General features: G+C 37.5%; 1 protein-coding gene across 2 annotated transcripts in view; it reads left to right on the forward strand.

Moving 5' to 3' along the window:
- The window catches only part of CRIM1 (cysteine rich transmembrane BMP regulator 1), a 186,793-nt gene that overhangs the window by 143,308 nt on the left and 27,823 nt on the right, over window positions 1-15,662 (forward strand). For both annotated transcript variants that reach the window (XM_009911724.2, XM_054162346.1), the window contains 2 exons: window positions 3,219-3,347; window positions 14,547-14,703. In XM_009911724.2, the coding sequence (XP_009910026.2) occupies window positions 3,219-3,347; window positions 14,547-14,703 (286 nt within the window). The remainder of the gene's footprint in view (window positions 1-3,218; window positions 3,348-14,546; window positions 14,704-15,662) is intronic.

Genomic DNA, 15,662 nt, shown 5'->3' on the forward strand with positions numbered 1-15,662 from the left:
AGGAGGGGAAAAAAACCCAGATTTGTAAGCTTGTCTGGAAACATTGAGGATGGTAAGGGCTGACACAAAAGTGAGAGGTAACAGAATAATGAAATAGAATTAATAAAGAGCTAACAAAAAAACCCTTTCAAATTAATATAATGACAAGAAGTTTGTCTCTTGTAAGAAATATCGTATTACTGGTTGTATTAAGGGGGCAAAAAAGATGTGTGCCTGTGTCCAAGATACAAGAGCATCAAAATAGAGAAGTACAGGATTTGAAAAGTCACCACACAAAAAATGCAACAAATACCTGTTCCTTCTTTCTAGATAATAAATTATACCAGCAATTAGAAGTTAGAGGTGATTTTTCAGACATGAGCAGTCCTGTTTCTGTTTAAATTTGGTTTACATCCAAGTGGATCAATGAATATTAACTTGCATCTCAGCTTTCACTGAGTTTTTTTAGGGGTTTCTACCTATATATTTTATCAAACTTATTCTGCACTCAGATGGTAAAGCTACAGTCTCCTGTTCTTCAGCTTGTGTTACTGTCTTTGAGCTTTGGTTTAGGTAATATTAATGATTCGTATGATTTGTGGCTTTTAGCCACCAGTGAATATAATTATTGCTGTGGCTTTTTGTCATTTGAAGTGCAGGTTTTGAGGTGGCTGACCAGTCGCTTCGGGGTAACTCTTCTGTTCTGGACTTTTGCATGTTTAGGGTATTTTGGTGTGAACAGAGTTTGGTAGGAAAGGTTTTCATAATAGGCACCAGATGCTAAAAATGTTTGTTTGCAAAACTAGTTTACATGCACTGAGTCCTAAACAGATGGGATTAATTAATGGATCCAGAATACATCATTTTATTGGTATCTATCAATATGTTAATGATTCCTAAACTAATGGTTGGTTGAGGTTGAAAATGTTAAACATTAATGCATGATTTTGTCAGTTTAATGAATTAACTTGGAAACAAAGAGGAGTTAGCTGAAAATAAAAGAAGCCTAGTTTGGAAATCAGTGGACTCTAAAATACATGGCTTATGGTTCCTCTTCCGTACTGCATGAACAAGCTCAGAGCTGTGAAATAAAAATTCACAGAAACTTATATAATGTCTCCTTTGACCTCAAACCTAGTAATTTATATTAAAAGAGAGAGGAAAAAAAAATGCCTGGATGAAGTTCTTATTTCAATTAGAAGAGATTTGAAGGGTCTGTAGAGACACAGATGCCATTATACAAGTATCCATCTTGTATGTAAATAAAACTGTGGGTGATATATATGTATAAAGTGTATAGCTACTTTGCCTATAGAAATTATACAAGCAACAGAATTTGAGTATTACTCAAAACTTTCAGCAAAGTGAGGAATCTGTACTGTGACCTCTGAGATAAGTTTGAAGTTGTCTAACTTCACTGTAATGTCTTTCATGCAGTTTTCCCTCCAAACTGTACTTAGCTGACCTAATCTAAAAAGGATTAAAATTATTCACCAGCTGTATAAACTGTTATGAAGGGAGGAGTAGGGCTGGGGAGAAACTATGAAAGCAGAAAATCATAAAAGACAATTAAAGCAGTGCTCATTCTCATAATAGAGTAATTTTCATTTAACTGGAAGGCATGGGTGCACCAGCTGCTTGCTGGACATGGGACCAATATGCTCAGATATTTGTGGTTTGGTTAATTAATTCTTAATAATTCTAGCAATTCATGCTGATTACTATCATAGAATCAATAAGGTTGGAAGAGACCTCAAAGATCATCAAGTCCAACCTGTCACCACAGACCTCATGACTACTAAACCATGGCACCAAGTGCCACGTCCAATCCCTTTTTGAACACGTCCAGGGACGGTGACTCCACCTCCCCGGGCAGCCCATTCCAATGGCTAACAACTCTCTCTGTGAAGAACTTTCTCCTCACCTCCAGGCTAAGTTTCCCCTGGCACAGCTTGAGACTGTGTCCTCTTGTTCTGGTGCTGGTTGCTTGGGAGAAGAGACCAACCCCCTCCTGGCTACAACCACCTTTCAGGCAGTTGTAGACAGCAATAAGGTCTCCCCTGAACCTCCTCTTCTCCAGGCTAAACAATCCCAGCTCCCTCAGCCTCTCCTGTCTGAGAAAAAAAGACTACCTGCCTTTAAGTAAGGATGGCAAAATCTGTCTTTTAATGTATTTGGTTTGAGGATGAGAGATGGCTGCCTCTAGTCCATGAAAATGTGCATTCTGCATTATGTTTTATTTCCCTGATGGTTATTATAACATTTCTACATATTTTCACAATTTACTGATACGTGTATTGAATTTTTTTTTAGAATATAATTTCCCTTAAGCCTTCATTTCTTGAGATGATAAAACTAAGCAATTGAAACTGTAAACCAAAAGCTCACAGTTCTTTGATAGTCATGCAATTTCTGTTTCCTGAATGTTTAGTACAACGTTAATAACATTCATAACTATAAAGTCATTGGTTCTTAAGTGCTTGAGTTCTATGAAAAACACAAGGTAGACAAAATTAGTCTCACAGAGTGAAAGTATTGTGTTGTGTGTGTGTATATCTATAGTATTATAATGTTCATAAATACATAATAATTCAGATTAATATCCTCAACATAAAAAATGAGTAGTCTGGTACTGCAATGTGGACTGCAAGAAGGAATGTTTTCAGTGAACAGACATGTTAAATGATTTCCAGTACTCTTTTAAATGCAATGTGTCGTACATTCCCTTTTGGTATTCAGTCTCTTCTGCTTCAAACTTCACTAGAAATGATCTTACTCACACAGAGAAAGATTTGATCTACTGAGTAACTTGCTTTGATTTTCAGCTTAGTAGTACCAATCAACTGAGCTTTGGAGAAAGTACTGTTCAGTTTTTAAAGTAAAAATACCTGCACAAAGTTTTGATGGAGTACTTTTGGAATTAGGCAAAAGAAGTATTTTGCATTCACACTTAAACTGTATACACAAGAAAGCTGATTTCATAGTCAAAAAGAAGCAGTATTTTTTTCCTGTTTCATAGTTCAGAAATTTTATGCAGAACTACTCTGTTCATGATGAGCATGCACTACTTCAAAACAAAGTCTGCTTGCTGAAATATTCTAGAAGTACTGAGACTAGTCATTAACCAGGGGCACAATTAGTTAAAAGTTATTTGCTGCACAATTGCATTGTGTATGCGTTTTGGTGAACTTCAATTAAATTTCTCATGTAATCTCAAATCTGTTTTCTCTTACCTTCAGAACCAACATACATCACAATAGGTCCTCCCACCTGTGAGATTTTGGTTAACTGCACTTTGACTGAAAAAGACTGTATCTATAGCTTCAAACTGGACCAAAATGGTTGCCGCATCTGTCAGTGCAAAACCAGTGAGTATGCAAAAATAAAACGGCTTCTACCTTTTATATCAAGCTATATGTAAAAATGCTAGTAAGGTGTTTTTTCCATTCATACTGTTGATTCTATGGTGTGTTAGTATGTGTGTGTTTTATGATTGTTCATCTTCAAAGGATAGGCTCCTGATTTCTGATGCTGGTTGTTTGCTTCCTTAAAAGCATTTTTTGAGGAAAACCTAAACCATCTGACTTTAAGGTAAAAATAACAGCGAGGTAAAAAAGCTAATAATTTGTTACTTAACATTCATTCAGTCTCTGAGAAGTCTGATAAGACTCCCACAGTTCATTTTCACCTGTGTGTGTGAAGAGTTTAAGAGCATCTGGTTTGTGTACTTCAAAAACTCCTGCTGCTAAACAGCCTATTTTCAGCTTAGCTTTTTTTCCTCAAAACATGGCTTTTGAGGTTTATTGTCATGTTTGAAAAATGCCTGTCTGAGGGATGTAATTATGTATCTATCCATTATTTTAATTCTATAGTATGTTCTTACAGTATATATGTGTATTTAATGCTTTAGCTAGGATTTATGCAGATTTTTAACATCTATTTCTTCCCCAAGAAGAAAGAAGAAAAATATTGTACTTTTGTGAGAATTTTGTGTATGTTAGTGAAGGAAAAAAAATGTATTTTCTGGCTATGTTTCTGTAAGAATTAAGGATATTTACAGATGAAATAGAAAGAGGAAAGATCAGGTTGGTTATTGGAACTGCCTAATAAAGGCCACCTATGGAATACTAGTCTCAGCCATGGGATGCATCATTAACTGCTGGCATAGCCTAGGAATGTGTTTAAACTCTTTGTAATTTTCAGTTCTGCATCTTCCTTGTAGCCTCAAGGCTTTCACAATTAAAGGATTTTTCCATTTCTCTTCTTTTCGGTCACTTGCTAAACCAATATGACTATTTTAGAGTTCCCAGTAGAAATGGTCAAAACAAAAAGTCTCAATTTCTGCAAACAAAAGTTTTAGGACTGGATTGGTGTTTTGCTTAAGGAGCTTTTTCAACATTTTTGGGGAGAAATGTGCATTCATGTTTTCTATTTCCATAAGGTAAAGGCACATCACAATAACATTATATGGCTTGCAATAATGCCATTATGGTAATACAGAAATAATACCTTCAATTAAAAGTTGTATTCGTGGCAAGGATGACTTTCCATAGATTGCATCCAAGCTATCGCGTACATGCCTTAATTAGTTCTTCCTAAAGACAAAATTAGAAACGTTAAGTTCTGCTTTCAGCATTGTTACATGATTTCAATTCTTTAATTTTTCTTCTCTTGTTGTTAAATTGAGGAGTTGTAACACAAAGAAGATGGACATACTTGGCAAATTTCATCATCTGTGTCTGTTCATGCAATCCTTTCAGTTTGGTACAAGGATATACATCACTCTTTTTGTCCTAAGTCTCCAGATTGCATGCATATGCCTACCATATCCCAAGAACTCTCTGTTATTGCTTGAAGTATTTCTGAGAAAATAGTGCTTAAGAACCTACTAAAGGGAATTTTTCTCTTGACAAATTTACATGGGATTATTTTCATTTTGCAGTAGCAAACCTTCTGAAGAAAACTTAATAGTATCATTTGTATATCTATTCAGTTAAATAATTTTGAATTGTAGATTGCTTCAAAATCTCAGTGATTCAGAGAGGGACAATGTTTACTTTCTAAGAAGTTAAGAAAAATAACAGCTTAGAAGTCTTCATTATTTGATGGTTATCAGTCAAAATGACTGAAACAGAATTTTTCCATTAAGCCATGTCTTTTGCTTGCAAGGCTCTGGACAAATAAGTGTGTGAGCACTGAGTAGAAAGGAGTTTTATGTTAAATAATGCTGAAAACATACTGCACTAGTTCTCTGTGTTTTAAGATCTAGGTACTTTCATATCCAAGTCAATTTAGTTGCATCTTGGCTATCTGAGAACATGAGAAAGTGTACTACCTTCAGCTTGTGTGGCCCTTTGGGAACATCGCTATCTCTGTGCTGCACTCACTTGTTTCTTTTTGGTCTAAGCTGCTCAAACAAGTCAGATTTAAAGTGCCTGAGTTAAGGAGGGCCACATGGTCCCCTTTATCCCCATCATATACTAATTCTGCTAACCTTCTTTCCAATATTTTTTTCTCATTTCTGTGTAGAGATCGCTGCTGAAGATTTGTTAAATTTCAATCTATATTAGCCAAAATGAACATAAAATGACAAAGTGGGAGAACATAGAGTAAAACCTGTGTTGCTATCTTGACATTCCTGCAACTACAAATCAGTAAAGCAGATTCATTTGCAATAGTTATCTACATATGATATCATGAAATTTGTTTGGACCGGAATAAGCAAATTGTAACATTTCTAGAATATAGTTTTAATGGAAGTAGTTTGCTTTGTCCTTTATTCTTTTACCTGTTTTTGCTCTGAACAAAAAAACATGCTGGAACACCACACAAACGTAGAATCAATTATTCACAAAATGGTAGGGATTGGAAGGGACCTGCAGAGACTGAGTCCAGCTCCCCTGCCAAAGCATGATCATCAAGGGTAGGCCCACGGAAATATGTCCAGGCAGGTTTTCAGAGTCTCTGTAGATGGAGATTCTAGAACCTTTGTGGGCAGCCTGTTCCAGTGTTCCGTCACTTTTACAATAAAGAAGTTTTTACTGATGTTGAGGAGGAACTTTCTGTGATCCAGTTTGTACCTGTTGCTCCTCATCCTATCGCAGGGCACCACTGAAAAGAGACTGGCCCCTTCGTCCTGACACCCACCCTTCAGAGATTTGTACACAATTAGTAAAATCCCCTCTCAGTTTTCTCTTCTCAAGACTAAACCAGCCCCAGGTCTCTCAGCCTTTCCTTATAAAGTAGATATTCTATTCTATTACTCATTCTCTTGGCCCTCTGTTGGACTCTCTCTAGTAGTTCCCTGAGTCTCTTGAGCTGGGGAGCACAGAACTGGACACAATATTCAGGTATGGTCTCACTAGCGCAGAGTAGAGGGAGAAGATATCCTATTGACCTGCTGGTCACACTCTTCTTAATTTACCCTGGGATACTGTTGGCCGCCTTGGCCACAAGGGCACAGTACTGTCTCATGAATAACTTACTATTCCACCAGGACTCCAAGGTCCCTCTCCTTGGAGCTTCTTTCCAACAATGGAAATATATATGCTGTAAAATAAAATTAAAGTAACAAAGTAGAGGCAGACCAAGTTGTAAGAGAAAGGAAGAAAAAACTACCTTTGGAGGGCAAGTTCCAGTGAGAAGACATGGAGCCACAAATGATGAAGGAGAAAGAATGATCATACTGATCAGGAGCATGTAGAAGCCAAAGACAGACTACATGAGGTTAGAAAGAAAAAAGTATAATCCAAGATAGTGGAAGAACCACTGTAGCCTACCAAAAATTAAACTAAAACAATAGGAAAAATATTAAATACCTTAATGAAAATATTAATACCTCAAAGAAAAGAAAAAAGGCTGATATAATATGATACAAGAATAAGAAACAAAGAGAAAATAAATAAGAAAAAAAATTGCTACTCATAGGATGCAGCAATTGCTGTTGTGTTTTGAGTCTTCAGTTTTTCCTTTCACAGGGAACTGGAGCAGATTACAATCTTTAAGAGGAGGAGTACATCAGGGGAATGAAGCAAGACCAGCAATGAGCTATTTGTGTGGCAGGAGTCCTGTTTCTTCAAAGAATACTGATGGGCACAGTGAATAATGCCTGCTGATTGCAGTAACATAGGATTTAAAATCTGACAGTTGCTTTTGGACCCTGGATCATTCTCAGTAAGGTCCAATATTTTATCCAGTCTTGTCTGTTCCCCATATTATATTACTGAAAAAGCCTTTAAAATTTTTTTGCAACTCAGAGTATAGCATTTTACCCCGTATGGATTAAACATCAAGTACTGTTCAGGGTGTAGCCTCAAGCATGTATGGCTTTAGTGTTTTTCATCCTTTGAAATCTTAGTAAAATTGGGTTAAATTAGAGCATTACTGTCAGTTGTAAAAAAACCTGTTTGCTTCATTTTGAAGGCTTACCTTTGCAGTTACAAGATGCAACTGTCATACAATTCATTAATTCCAGACTGCTTACGGGCAGTGTAATTATAGAAGGCCGAGATGAGTCGTTTTCCAAGCTCATCAGAGTGCATCATCATCCTCTTTGTGCCATGGTCTCTTTTGTCTGTGAAAGCAAACTATGGAATCGCTATGCAAAAATTAGAAGTCTTGGTATGAGTTTGGACAGTTCTTTAAACATAAACCCACCCCTTTTCCCTAAACTTTTGTTTAGATACAGAAATTTTTTTGGAAGCATGTTGACACTTTTTCCTTAAATGAGAAGAAAATATATTCTATTAAGTTAAAAAGGAGGTGCTATCATTCAGTCAATACTAGCAGAGTTCTGCAGCATGGACTTCAATATTCTGATGAGTCACACCATCTCCCTTTGTAGTTGATGAAATGGAGTGGAATTCTGACATGGAATTTGGGTTTGGCAGTATGGGACTTGTTTAGTTGTGTAGACATTCAAAGGCAGGCTTAGAAGGTTTGAGAAGATTTAGGCAGGGGCCTCTCTGGGCTGCCTTTAAATAGCAGTGCTTAAGGCTCTGAAAATATTTATGGAGCGATGATAGGAAAAAAGTCTGAGAAAAACTTTTCAGGGACTACAATGGGAAAATGTATCTCAACTCCTCTTTCCTGTATGTTAGTCATTCAGTTGGTAGAGTTTGGGATTTGTTTTCCTAACCTTTCACTTTTTCTACCCAAAATTTGAAAGTTTCATTCTTCTATTCCTGTGAATAATCCATAGTCACAAATTACTCAAAACTCCATCAGTGATAATGTTGTCCATTTAAATAAACATCTTTTACTTTGATAATAATTTAAAAGTGTGATCAATAATCACATATGCTAATGACACAAAATGTACACTTCAGACAAAGCAAAGTTCCTGGAGATAATAAAGGAATATATAAATTTGGTAATGCTTTTCTATTTTAGTAAAAGCTATCTCCCATAGTTCCCTTGATTTAGCAACAAATTCCATGGGAAAAAATACATATAAAATCAAATCCAGTAGTGTGTATAGTCTCCTTTGGTGCAAGGAGAGTATATCTTGGATTTTGAATAATTTTGTAGATATGGCAGAAGAAAGACGTTTTATTATCCTTCAGCGGTGGTGTGAAAGTGAACAGCTATTACGTATTAGATCTTAATTAGCAAAATAGAGACATCGAAAAATTGGGGGTAAAACATGATTCTTAAAAATTGAAGGCTTACATCAGTAAAAAAGTACATATTCTAAGTAGAAGTGAAATATTAACTCTAAGTCTACATGTGGAAGATCGTGGAAATGCTCCCTGAAGAGGGTGGGATTATGATGAACTACTTGTGTCCAATAAATACTATTTGTCTTCTCACTAGAGTAAAAGTCTTTGACAGGGATCTCTGAAGATTACAATAATATATTTGGTTTAGTAATGCTTGCAATAGATGTAATGCTATGGAAGCAGATAAGAGAAAAAAATACCCAGTGTGCTGCTAGAAGGTTGGTGGAAGCTTGGTGATTTTCTAGTAGTGCCACCTTTGAGATCTCACTGCTACAAATCCATCTTCATGAAGCCATGTGTTGTATGTGAATCCTGGAGTTGCTTAGAGCAAGTACCCAAGTGAGTAATTTGCCTCAATGGACTCATGAGAATTTTTTTTTTAAACAGGGTTTTCTAGCATAACACTGCCCAGTCCCTTCATTTTTACCCAGCTAATTGAATCATGAGCTAATTCTAACAAGAGGAGGGAGGGTTAGTGTGGATCTGTGGAGGCAATATATTCAGAGAATTCCAGTTACTGATAAGTAACCTAGTTTTCTCCTTCATAAATTTGCCTCCCCAGATCCCCACCCCTGAAGATTAACCAGCAGTAGCAATCCACATCAAGAGGACGGCTGAGGAGTGCTTAGTTATAAAGGTACTGTGAAACAGTTCTCCTGACATAATCTAGCCTCAGCACCGAGAAAATAACGATGGTAAAGGTATGTAGCTAGCTTTGCTCAGCCATGCTACAAACTTTTTAAAAATGGACACCAGCATAAGCCATGTTGCAACATTGGCATAATTCGTGTCAGGCATCTCCCTCTCTGGAGATATTCAAGACATTCCTGTGTGATCTGGTGTAGGTAATCCTGTTCTGGCAGTGGAGTTAGGACTAAATGATCTTTCGAGGTGCCTTCCAGCCCCTGGCATTCTGTGATTCTGTGATCTATTAATATTCTCTAGTAATTATTTTTTTTTATCTGTGAATTAGAGGAAAACCAGAAGTATTTCAACAGGCTATGCATCACTAGAATGCATTTTCAGAAACTTTCTAGCTACGATGACTTTCAGTACAATTACCAGGTGTCCATACGTAAAACAATAAATTGGAGAAAAATTAATATCCCAGTTTAGAAAAAGGAAAGTGAGAGGTCTTTAAACAAGAGTTAGTTAGAATTACAGTCAAGCCATTGGAAGTTCAAACAGAAGGCCTGTTTTAGATATAAACGTGCAATTCATGGAATTGAATTTTGTTTACTTTTCAGTTTGATATTTAAGTAATATTTTATAACAACACTCCAAGTATTCTTAGGTTCATGGAAGATGGGAATGTGAGCACTCTGGAGTCAGCAATGAATTATGCATCTGATGGTTTGAATTTAGGCTCATGAATTCATTTGTAGATACACTATTTCTGAGATACCATACCTGAGAATGAGAGATTGGCTGAGTGAATCCCCACAAAGACTAACATTGCATATCCTGGGACAGAATTTTGTTGTCTTGTTTGTGGAGCAGGCCCTGATCTGTATATCCGCTGCATTTATATGCTGATTTGTCTACATCTTTCTTTCCTTTAGCAGCCAGTGACTCAGACTCAGAGTGACCCAATAACCTTTTAAAACAAGATTTGGCATTAGTATTGAGAATAAGATCTTAAGGGGAAAAGAGTTTTAGTTGATGTGCAATGTAGAGATGTAGAGCCTCACTATATCTTCATGTTCTTCTGTTCTTAAGGCAAGTCATTCTTTAGAGACTGTTGTCCCATCCCTCATATCCCAGACAGATTCTCCTTAGAAAGTATCATGCCTTTCTGAAATGTTAATTTATTTTTTTTAATACAGTCTGTATAAAACTGTGAGCAAGTTAAGAAACGGGGAGAAAGAAATAAATCACTATATCTGAAATTAGTTTATGACCAGTGGTGATGAGGCCTAAAAACCTTGGTGCTAATAGGTTTTTATTCACTGACAATTAACAAAGGCTTTTTGCAAGACCAATTCCTCCTCAAGTGTTCTTTCCCTTTCTACTCTTTTTTCCTTTTTTTCCAATAGCATCTTATTAAATTGATCCAAATGCATAATTTTAAATTCCCATATCCAAATCAGCACATAATGTGTAAAGGTGTTACAAGGTACAGAGTGCAGTATTTGCTAGAACTACAGTGTTCAGAGGGGTCGACGTCTCTAAGCAGTAGCTTTTGCCAGCACAGTGAGGTCCAGTGAAAACTGTGACTAGAAATGTGAACCTGTTGGTAACTGGCTTTGCTACTGCTTTTGCACTTGTGGTTGCACATGGCAAAGAAAACTGTATGGTCTTGTTGTGTGGGCTGGACTCACTGCTGTAAGTACTCAGTGCATGTGTGTTCTCAAGTGAGTATTCATTCCTAGCAGGTGGCTATTTTAATAATTTTGTTGGTTGAGGACAAACAGCATTTCCATGATTCTTGTCCTACCCTTCTGCTGTAGTTAATTGAGTTGAAATGCTTCCAGATTTTTGTGTGGTATTTCATCTAATGTCTCTCCTCAGAGTAAAAAGCCAAGTATTTGTGATGAAAATAGCTATATTAGCCTGAGCCATTGAAGAACACATTCATCTTTTCTAAAGTCATATCACACCAGTATTATTCTGAGATCAACCAATATCCTGTGCTTGAACTCTCAGCTTGTGCAAATTCTTGTTTATTCCCTGTGGGCAGCATGGCCTTACACATTTTCAATATTATACTTCACACTACTATTGCTATCTTATCCTCCTAAGCTCTCCGATTACCTTGTGTAGCAGGATTGTTTTCTGCATTGACATTACCATTTGACATTTCTTAAGAAAAATTAATGAACATCTCTCTAGGACTCATGTAAAAAGTCCTCTCTTGAGTCAGATGTTTCCCTTAGCAGCACACTGAGACATATCGTCCCTTTCATAATATTGTTTGTTTTAGTCTTCTACCTCATATCTAACCATTAGTTTAGTTCCGTAGGTGATGCTATTATAAATAATCAGAGACATAAGGATTACTTACATTGTATGATCAGATTCTTGATCCCATTCTGTTAGACTTGCAGGGATGTACAGGTGCAAATTCTGAAAAGGCTTTCCTTTCACATTAGCTTTTAAAATGTTTCCTGTCCTCTCCTTTCAGGTTGTCTGGTTATCTCCATACACTTTTGAAGCAGTCACTAGCTCAGTTGGTACTGGAACTCTTCTCTGCAGACACATTTCATGATTTGGGATTCATATTCCTGATGAAATTATCTAAGCAGATGTAGAAAAAGCCCTCAAACATGTAACTTTAGGATAATTTGTCATAATAAATTTCCTCAGTTCATTGTGGTTGGCTTTCATAAATTAATTATTCTTTAGTATTTGTCACTTGAAATGAAAACCATTAGCAGAAAATCTGGTTTCATTTATTCCTTCACAATTAACTTGTAATTATTAATTATTAAAGCTATACCTAAGGCTAAAGAAATAGTTAGGATGACAATGCATACATGGAATGTGAGTCATGTTTAAGTCTTTACTCTTGCAATATTTTCTTTCTCCCTCTTTCCCCCCACCCCCTGCCCTTCTCTGTTCCCTCTTCCCCACCCCCTGCCCTTCTCTGCTCCCTCTTCCCCCCCCCCTTCACCCTTTCCCTTTGTTTCTTCTCTCTTTTTTTATCCCATCTCACTTTTTCTCTCTAAATGTTTCTCTCAGAACTACACTTTGCTTTGGACAATTGATGGTTCATTTAAATGCTGGAGTAGGTTTTTTAGCAAGCCTGTGCAGCAGACATAAACTGTGTATGTACCAGATTTGTCATGGTTTTAATAATGCTTCAGCAGGAGAGATTTAGGTAGATATGAAGTCAGAAAGCAGACCAGAATTCACTTGCTGATTTTCATGACATGAAACTTCTTCATAGAGACTTTTTTTTTTCAGAAATTATTTTAAAACTGTTTTCACAGCTTGTTATGTCATACTGTGTGAAATGTAGGTATGATAACATGTTGATTTTGGTAACAGCCATACTCTCAGAAGGCATCATTCTCAACATCTTATTAGTCAGAATGTCAGCAAAAGTCTGTGGAAATTATTCTGATTTCCTCATATAGCACTGAAATAACACTGGTGAATTCAGATGTGAACAGGTAATTTTTTCATCAATACCCTTAACTGCAGGAGGGAATACTGAAAGGAACAGGAAAACAGATATGATTGACAAGTGGCTCAGAAGCTGGTGCCATCAACGGAGTTTTGGGTTTTTTGATCTTGGGGAACTTTCTACGGCACCAGGTCCACTAGCAACAGACGGAGTAAATCTGTCACAGATGGAGAGAAAGATCCTGGCACAAGAGAATAGTCTATCCCACAGGGGGAAAAGGGTTTTAGGAAGGGAGTTGGCAGGACTCATTGACAGGCCTTTAAATTAGATTTGAAGGGATTGAAACCAGTATCTCCAGACAGGCATCTGAGGGTGGTATGCAGGAGTCAGGGGTGAAACCAGCAGCCCAGCTGAAGTGCATGTACACTAAATGCACGCAGTATGGGTAACAAACAAGAGGAGCTGGAACCTTGGTGCAGCAGGAAAACTATGATGTAGTCGCTATCAGAGAAACATGGTGGCATGACTTACATGACTGGAGCACTGTAATCAATGGCTACAGGCTCTTCAGGAGAGACAGTTGAGGGAAAACAGGTAGAGGGGTGGCCCTGTACATCAGGGAGGCTCTAGATGCCACTGAACTAGAGGTTAAGGATGATCAGGTTGAGTGCCTGTGGGTGAGAATTAGAGGGAAGGCCAACAAGGCTGATATCCTGGTTGGAATCTGTTATAGAGACCACCCAACCAGGATGAAGAGGTTGATGAATTATTCTATAAGCAGCTGGAGGCTGTCTCAAGATCACCAGCCCTTATCCTGGTAGGCAACTTTAACATGCCAGATATCTGCTGGGAACTCAACACAGCAGAGGAGGCAGTCTAGAAGGTTCTTAGATTGTATAGAGGATAGCTTCTTATTACAGCTGTTGTATGAGCCTACCAGAGGAGGGGCTCTGCTCAACCTACTCTTTGCAAGTAGAGAAAGGCTGGTAGGAGATGTGGTGGTAGGAGTGACCATGAAATAATTGAGTTTTCAATATGCAGTCAAGCTAAGAGGTTCAGCAACCAGTGCTGAGCACAGGGACAGAATGACCTCCCTGCTCCTGCTGGCCACACCATTCCTGATACAGGCCAGAATGCCATTGGCCTTCTTGGCCACCTGGGCACACTGCTAGCTCATGTTCAGCCTACTGTCAACCAGTAACCCCAGGTCTCTTTCTACCTGGCCGCTCTCTGGCCACTCTTGTCCCCAGCCTGTTGTTCTGCATGGGGTGGTTGTGGCCAAGGTGTAAGACCTGGCACTTGGACGTGTTGAATCTCATGCTATTAGACTCTGCCCATCTCTTCAGCCTGTCTGTAAAACCAACACTTTGTAGTGGTGTGGATGTTTTAACTGTAGGTTAGCCATCTTTTAAATATCACTCTGAAAGTTTGCCCTTTGGATATCGCCTCTCAGTTGTATTTCCCTCTTTTTCTTTTCTGATCTCACTTTAGCTGTTGTAATAATGTAGCTGAGATGCCAGCAGTCCATTTTCTCCCATATCTCCCTTCCAGACAGATCTTTTAGTCTAGCATCTCTAAGCTTAGATCACATCTTAGGGTATTACAGTTATATTTTTTAAAATAAGCAGAGGAGCTATGAAGATGATCTTTGAACAGAAATGTATTAAATGTATTGAAAGGGTTAAGTAAAAGGGAACAGAAGCTCTATTCTTCTAGGGATGTGTTTGTCTGGTAAAAACAGTTTTCACGTTATGATAACCTGCTTTTGTCCTTTGCAGGGGAGGAGCTGTGCACTGGCCTTATTTCAGGCTGTTCCTTGGAGTGTTCCTTCGGCTTCCAGACTGATGTCCACAACTGTGAGATCTGTCAGTGCCGACCCCGGCCTAAGAAGTGCAAACCCATTGTATGTGACAAGTACTGTCCCTTTGGATACTTGTACGTATTCTCATTCTGAAAGCGTATTTAATACAATCCACATACATGCTGAAAATACACAACATCCAGGAATATATGTTTGTGTTTACTTCGTGGTAAAGCAAGGGAAAATGTAGAAAACCAAGAATTGCATTATTTGATGTGAAATTAAGGTATTCTTCAAAATAGATTTTGATGAACAGACTAGGAGACTCCATCTACAAAACCAGCAACACAGATTATAAAGGCAAAGTAGTTCTTCAGTTCTCTGAAGAATATTTGATGAACAAAATGAAAAAAAGCTGCTTAAAAGTAACATCTCTTGCATGTGGCTCTGTGAAATTCTGTTTCCATGATCTGCTGGGATACCTTTTATTTTATAGCCCATTTATTTTATTCAAATTATTTTTTAATGTTTCAAGGGGGTTTTGTGTTAATATGACAGCAGACTAGTTTTAGGCAGACATTTCTGATAGTTCCTTTACAAAATTTATGGAGAGCAATACTGTCTCTTGTTAAACTTGTGGTAAATGTGTGCAAAACCTGTATTGTTGCTGGAGTTCTTTCTCCATTATAGGAAATATTTGCTTTATGTATTCATTTGTGGAACAGGTGACAAAAACAAGGCAATGCTTTTGTCACAGAGAAATTTCTTACTAATCAATCTAATGGGTGCTATATGTGTTTTACTAATACATTTGCATTTTAATGGGTCCATTCCACTGCCTGGTTTTCATAGCAGTTTGATTTCTACCTCATATCAGATGATCTTCAGATAATGTTCATATGTAGTTTTTTTTCTTAGCATTTGTAATGAAATTTACTATCTTCAGTTAAGACAGCCTGCTCTCTCATTTCCCCTCCCACCCCCCTCTCCCCATACACAGACAGGAGGGAAAGTAACACAAAAAACAACTCTGGGTTGAGATAATATAATGAGGTAATACAATACACAGTTACCCTAGCCTGTTTACAGAAAA

This window comes from Dryobates pubescens, chromosome 6, assembly GCF_014839835.1.
Source record: "Dryobates pubescens isolate bDryPub1 chromosome 6, bDryPub1.pri, whole genome shotgun sequence".
Classification (NCBI taxonomy): Eukaryota; Metazoa; Chordata; class Aves; order Piciformes; family Picidae; genus Dryobates; species Dryobates pubescens.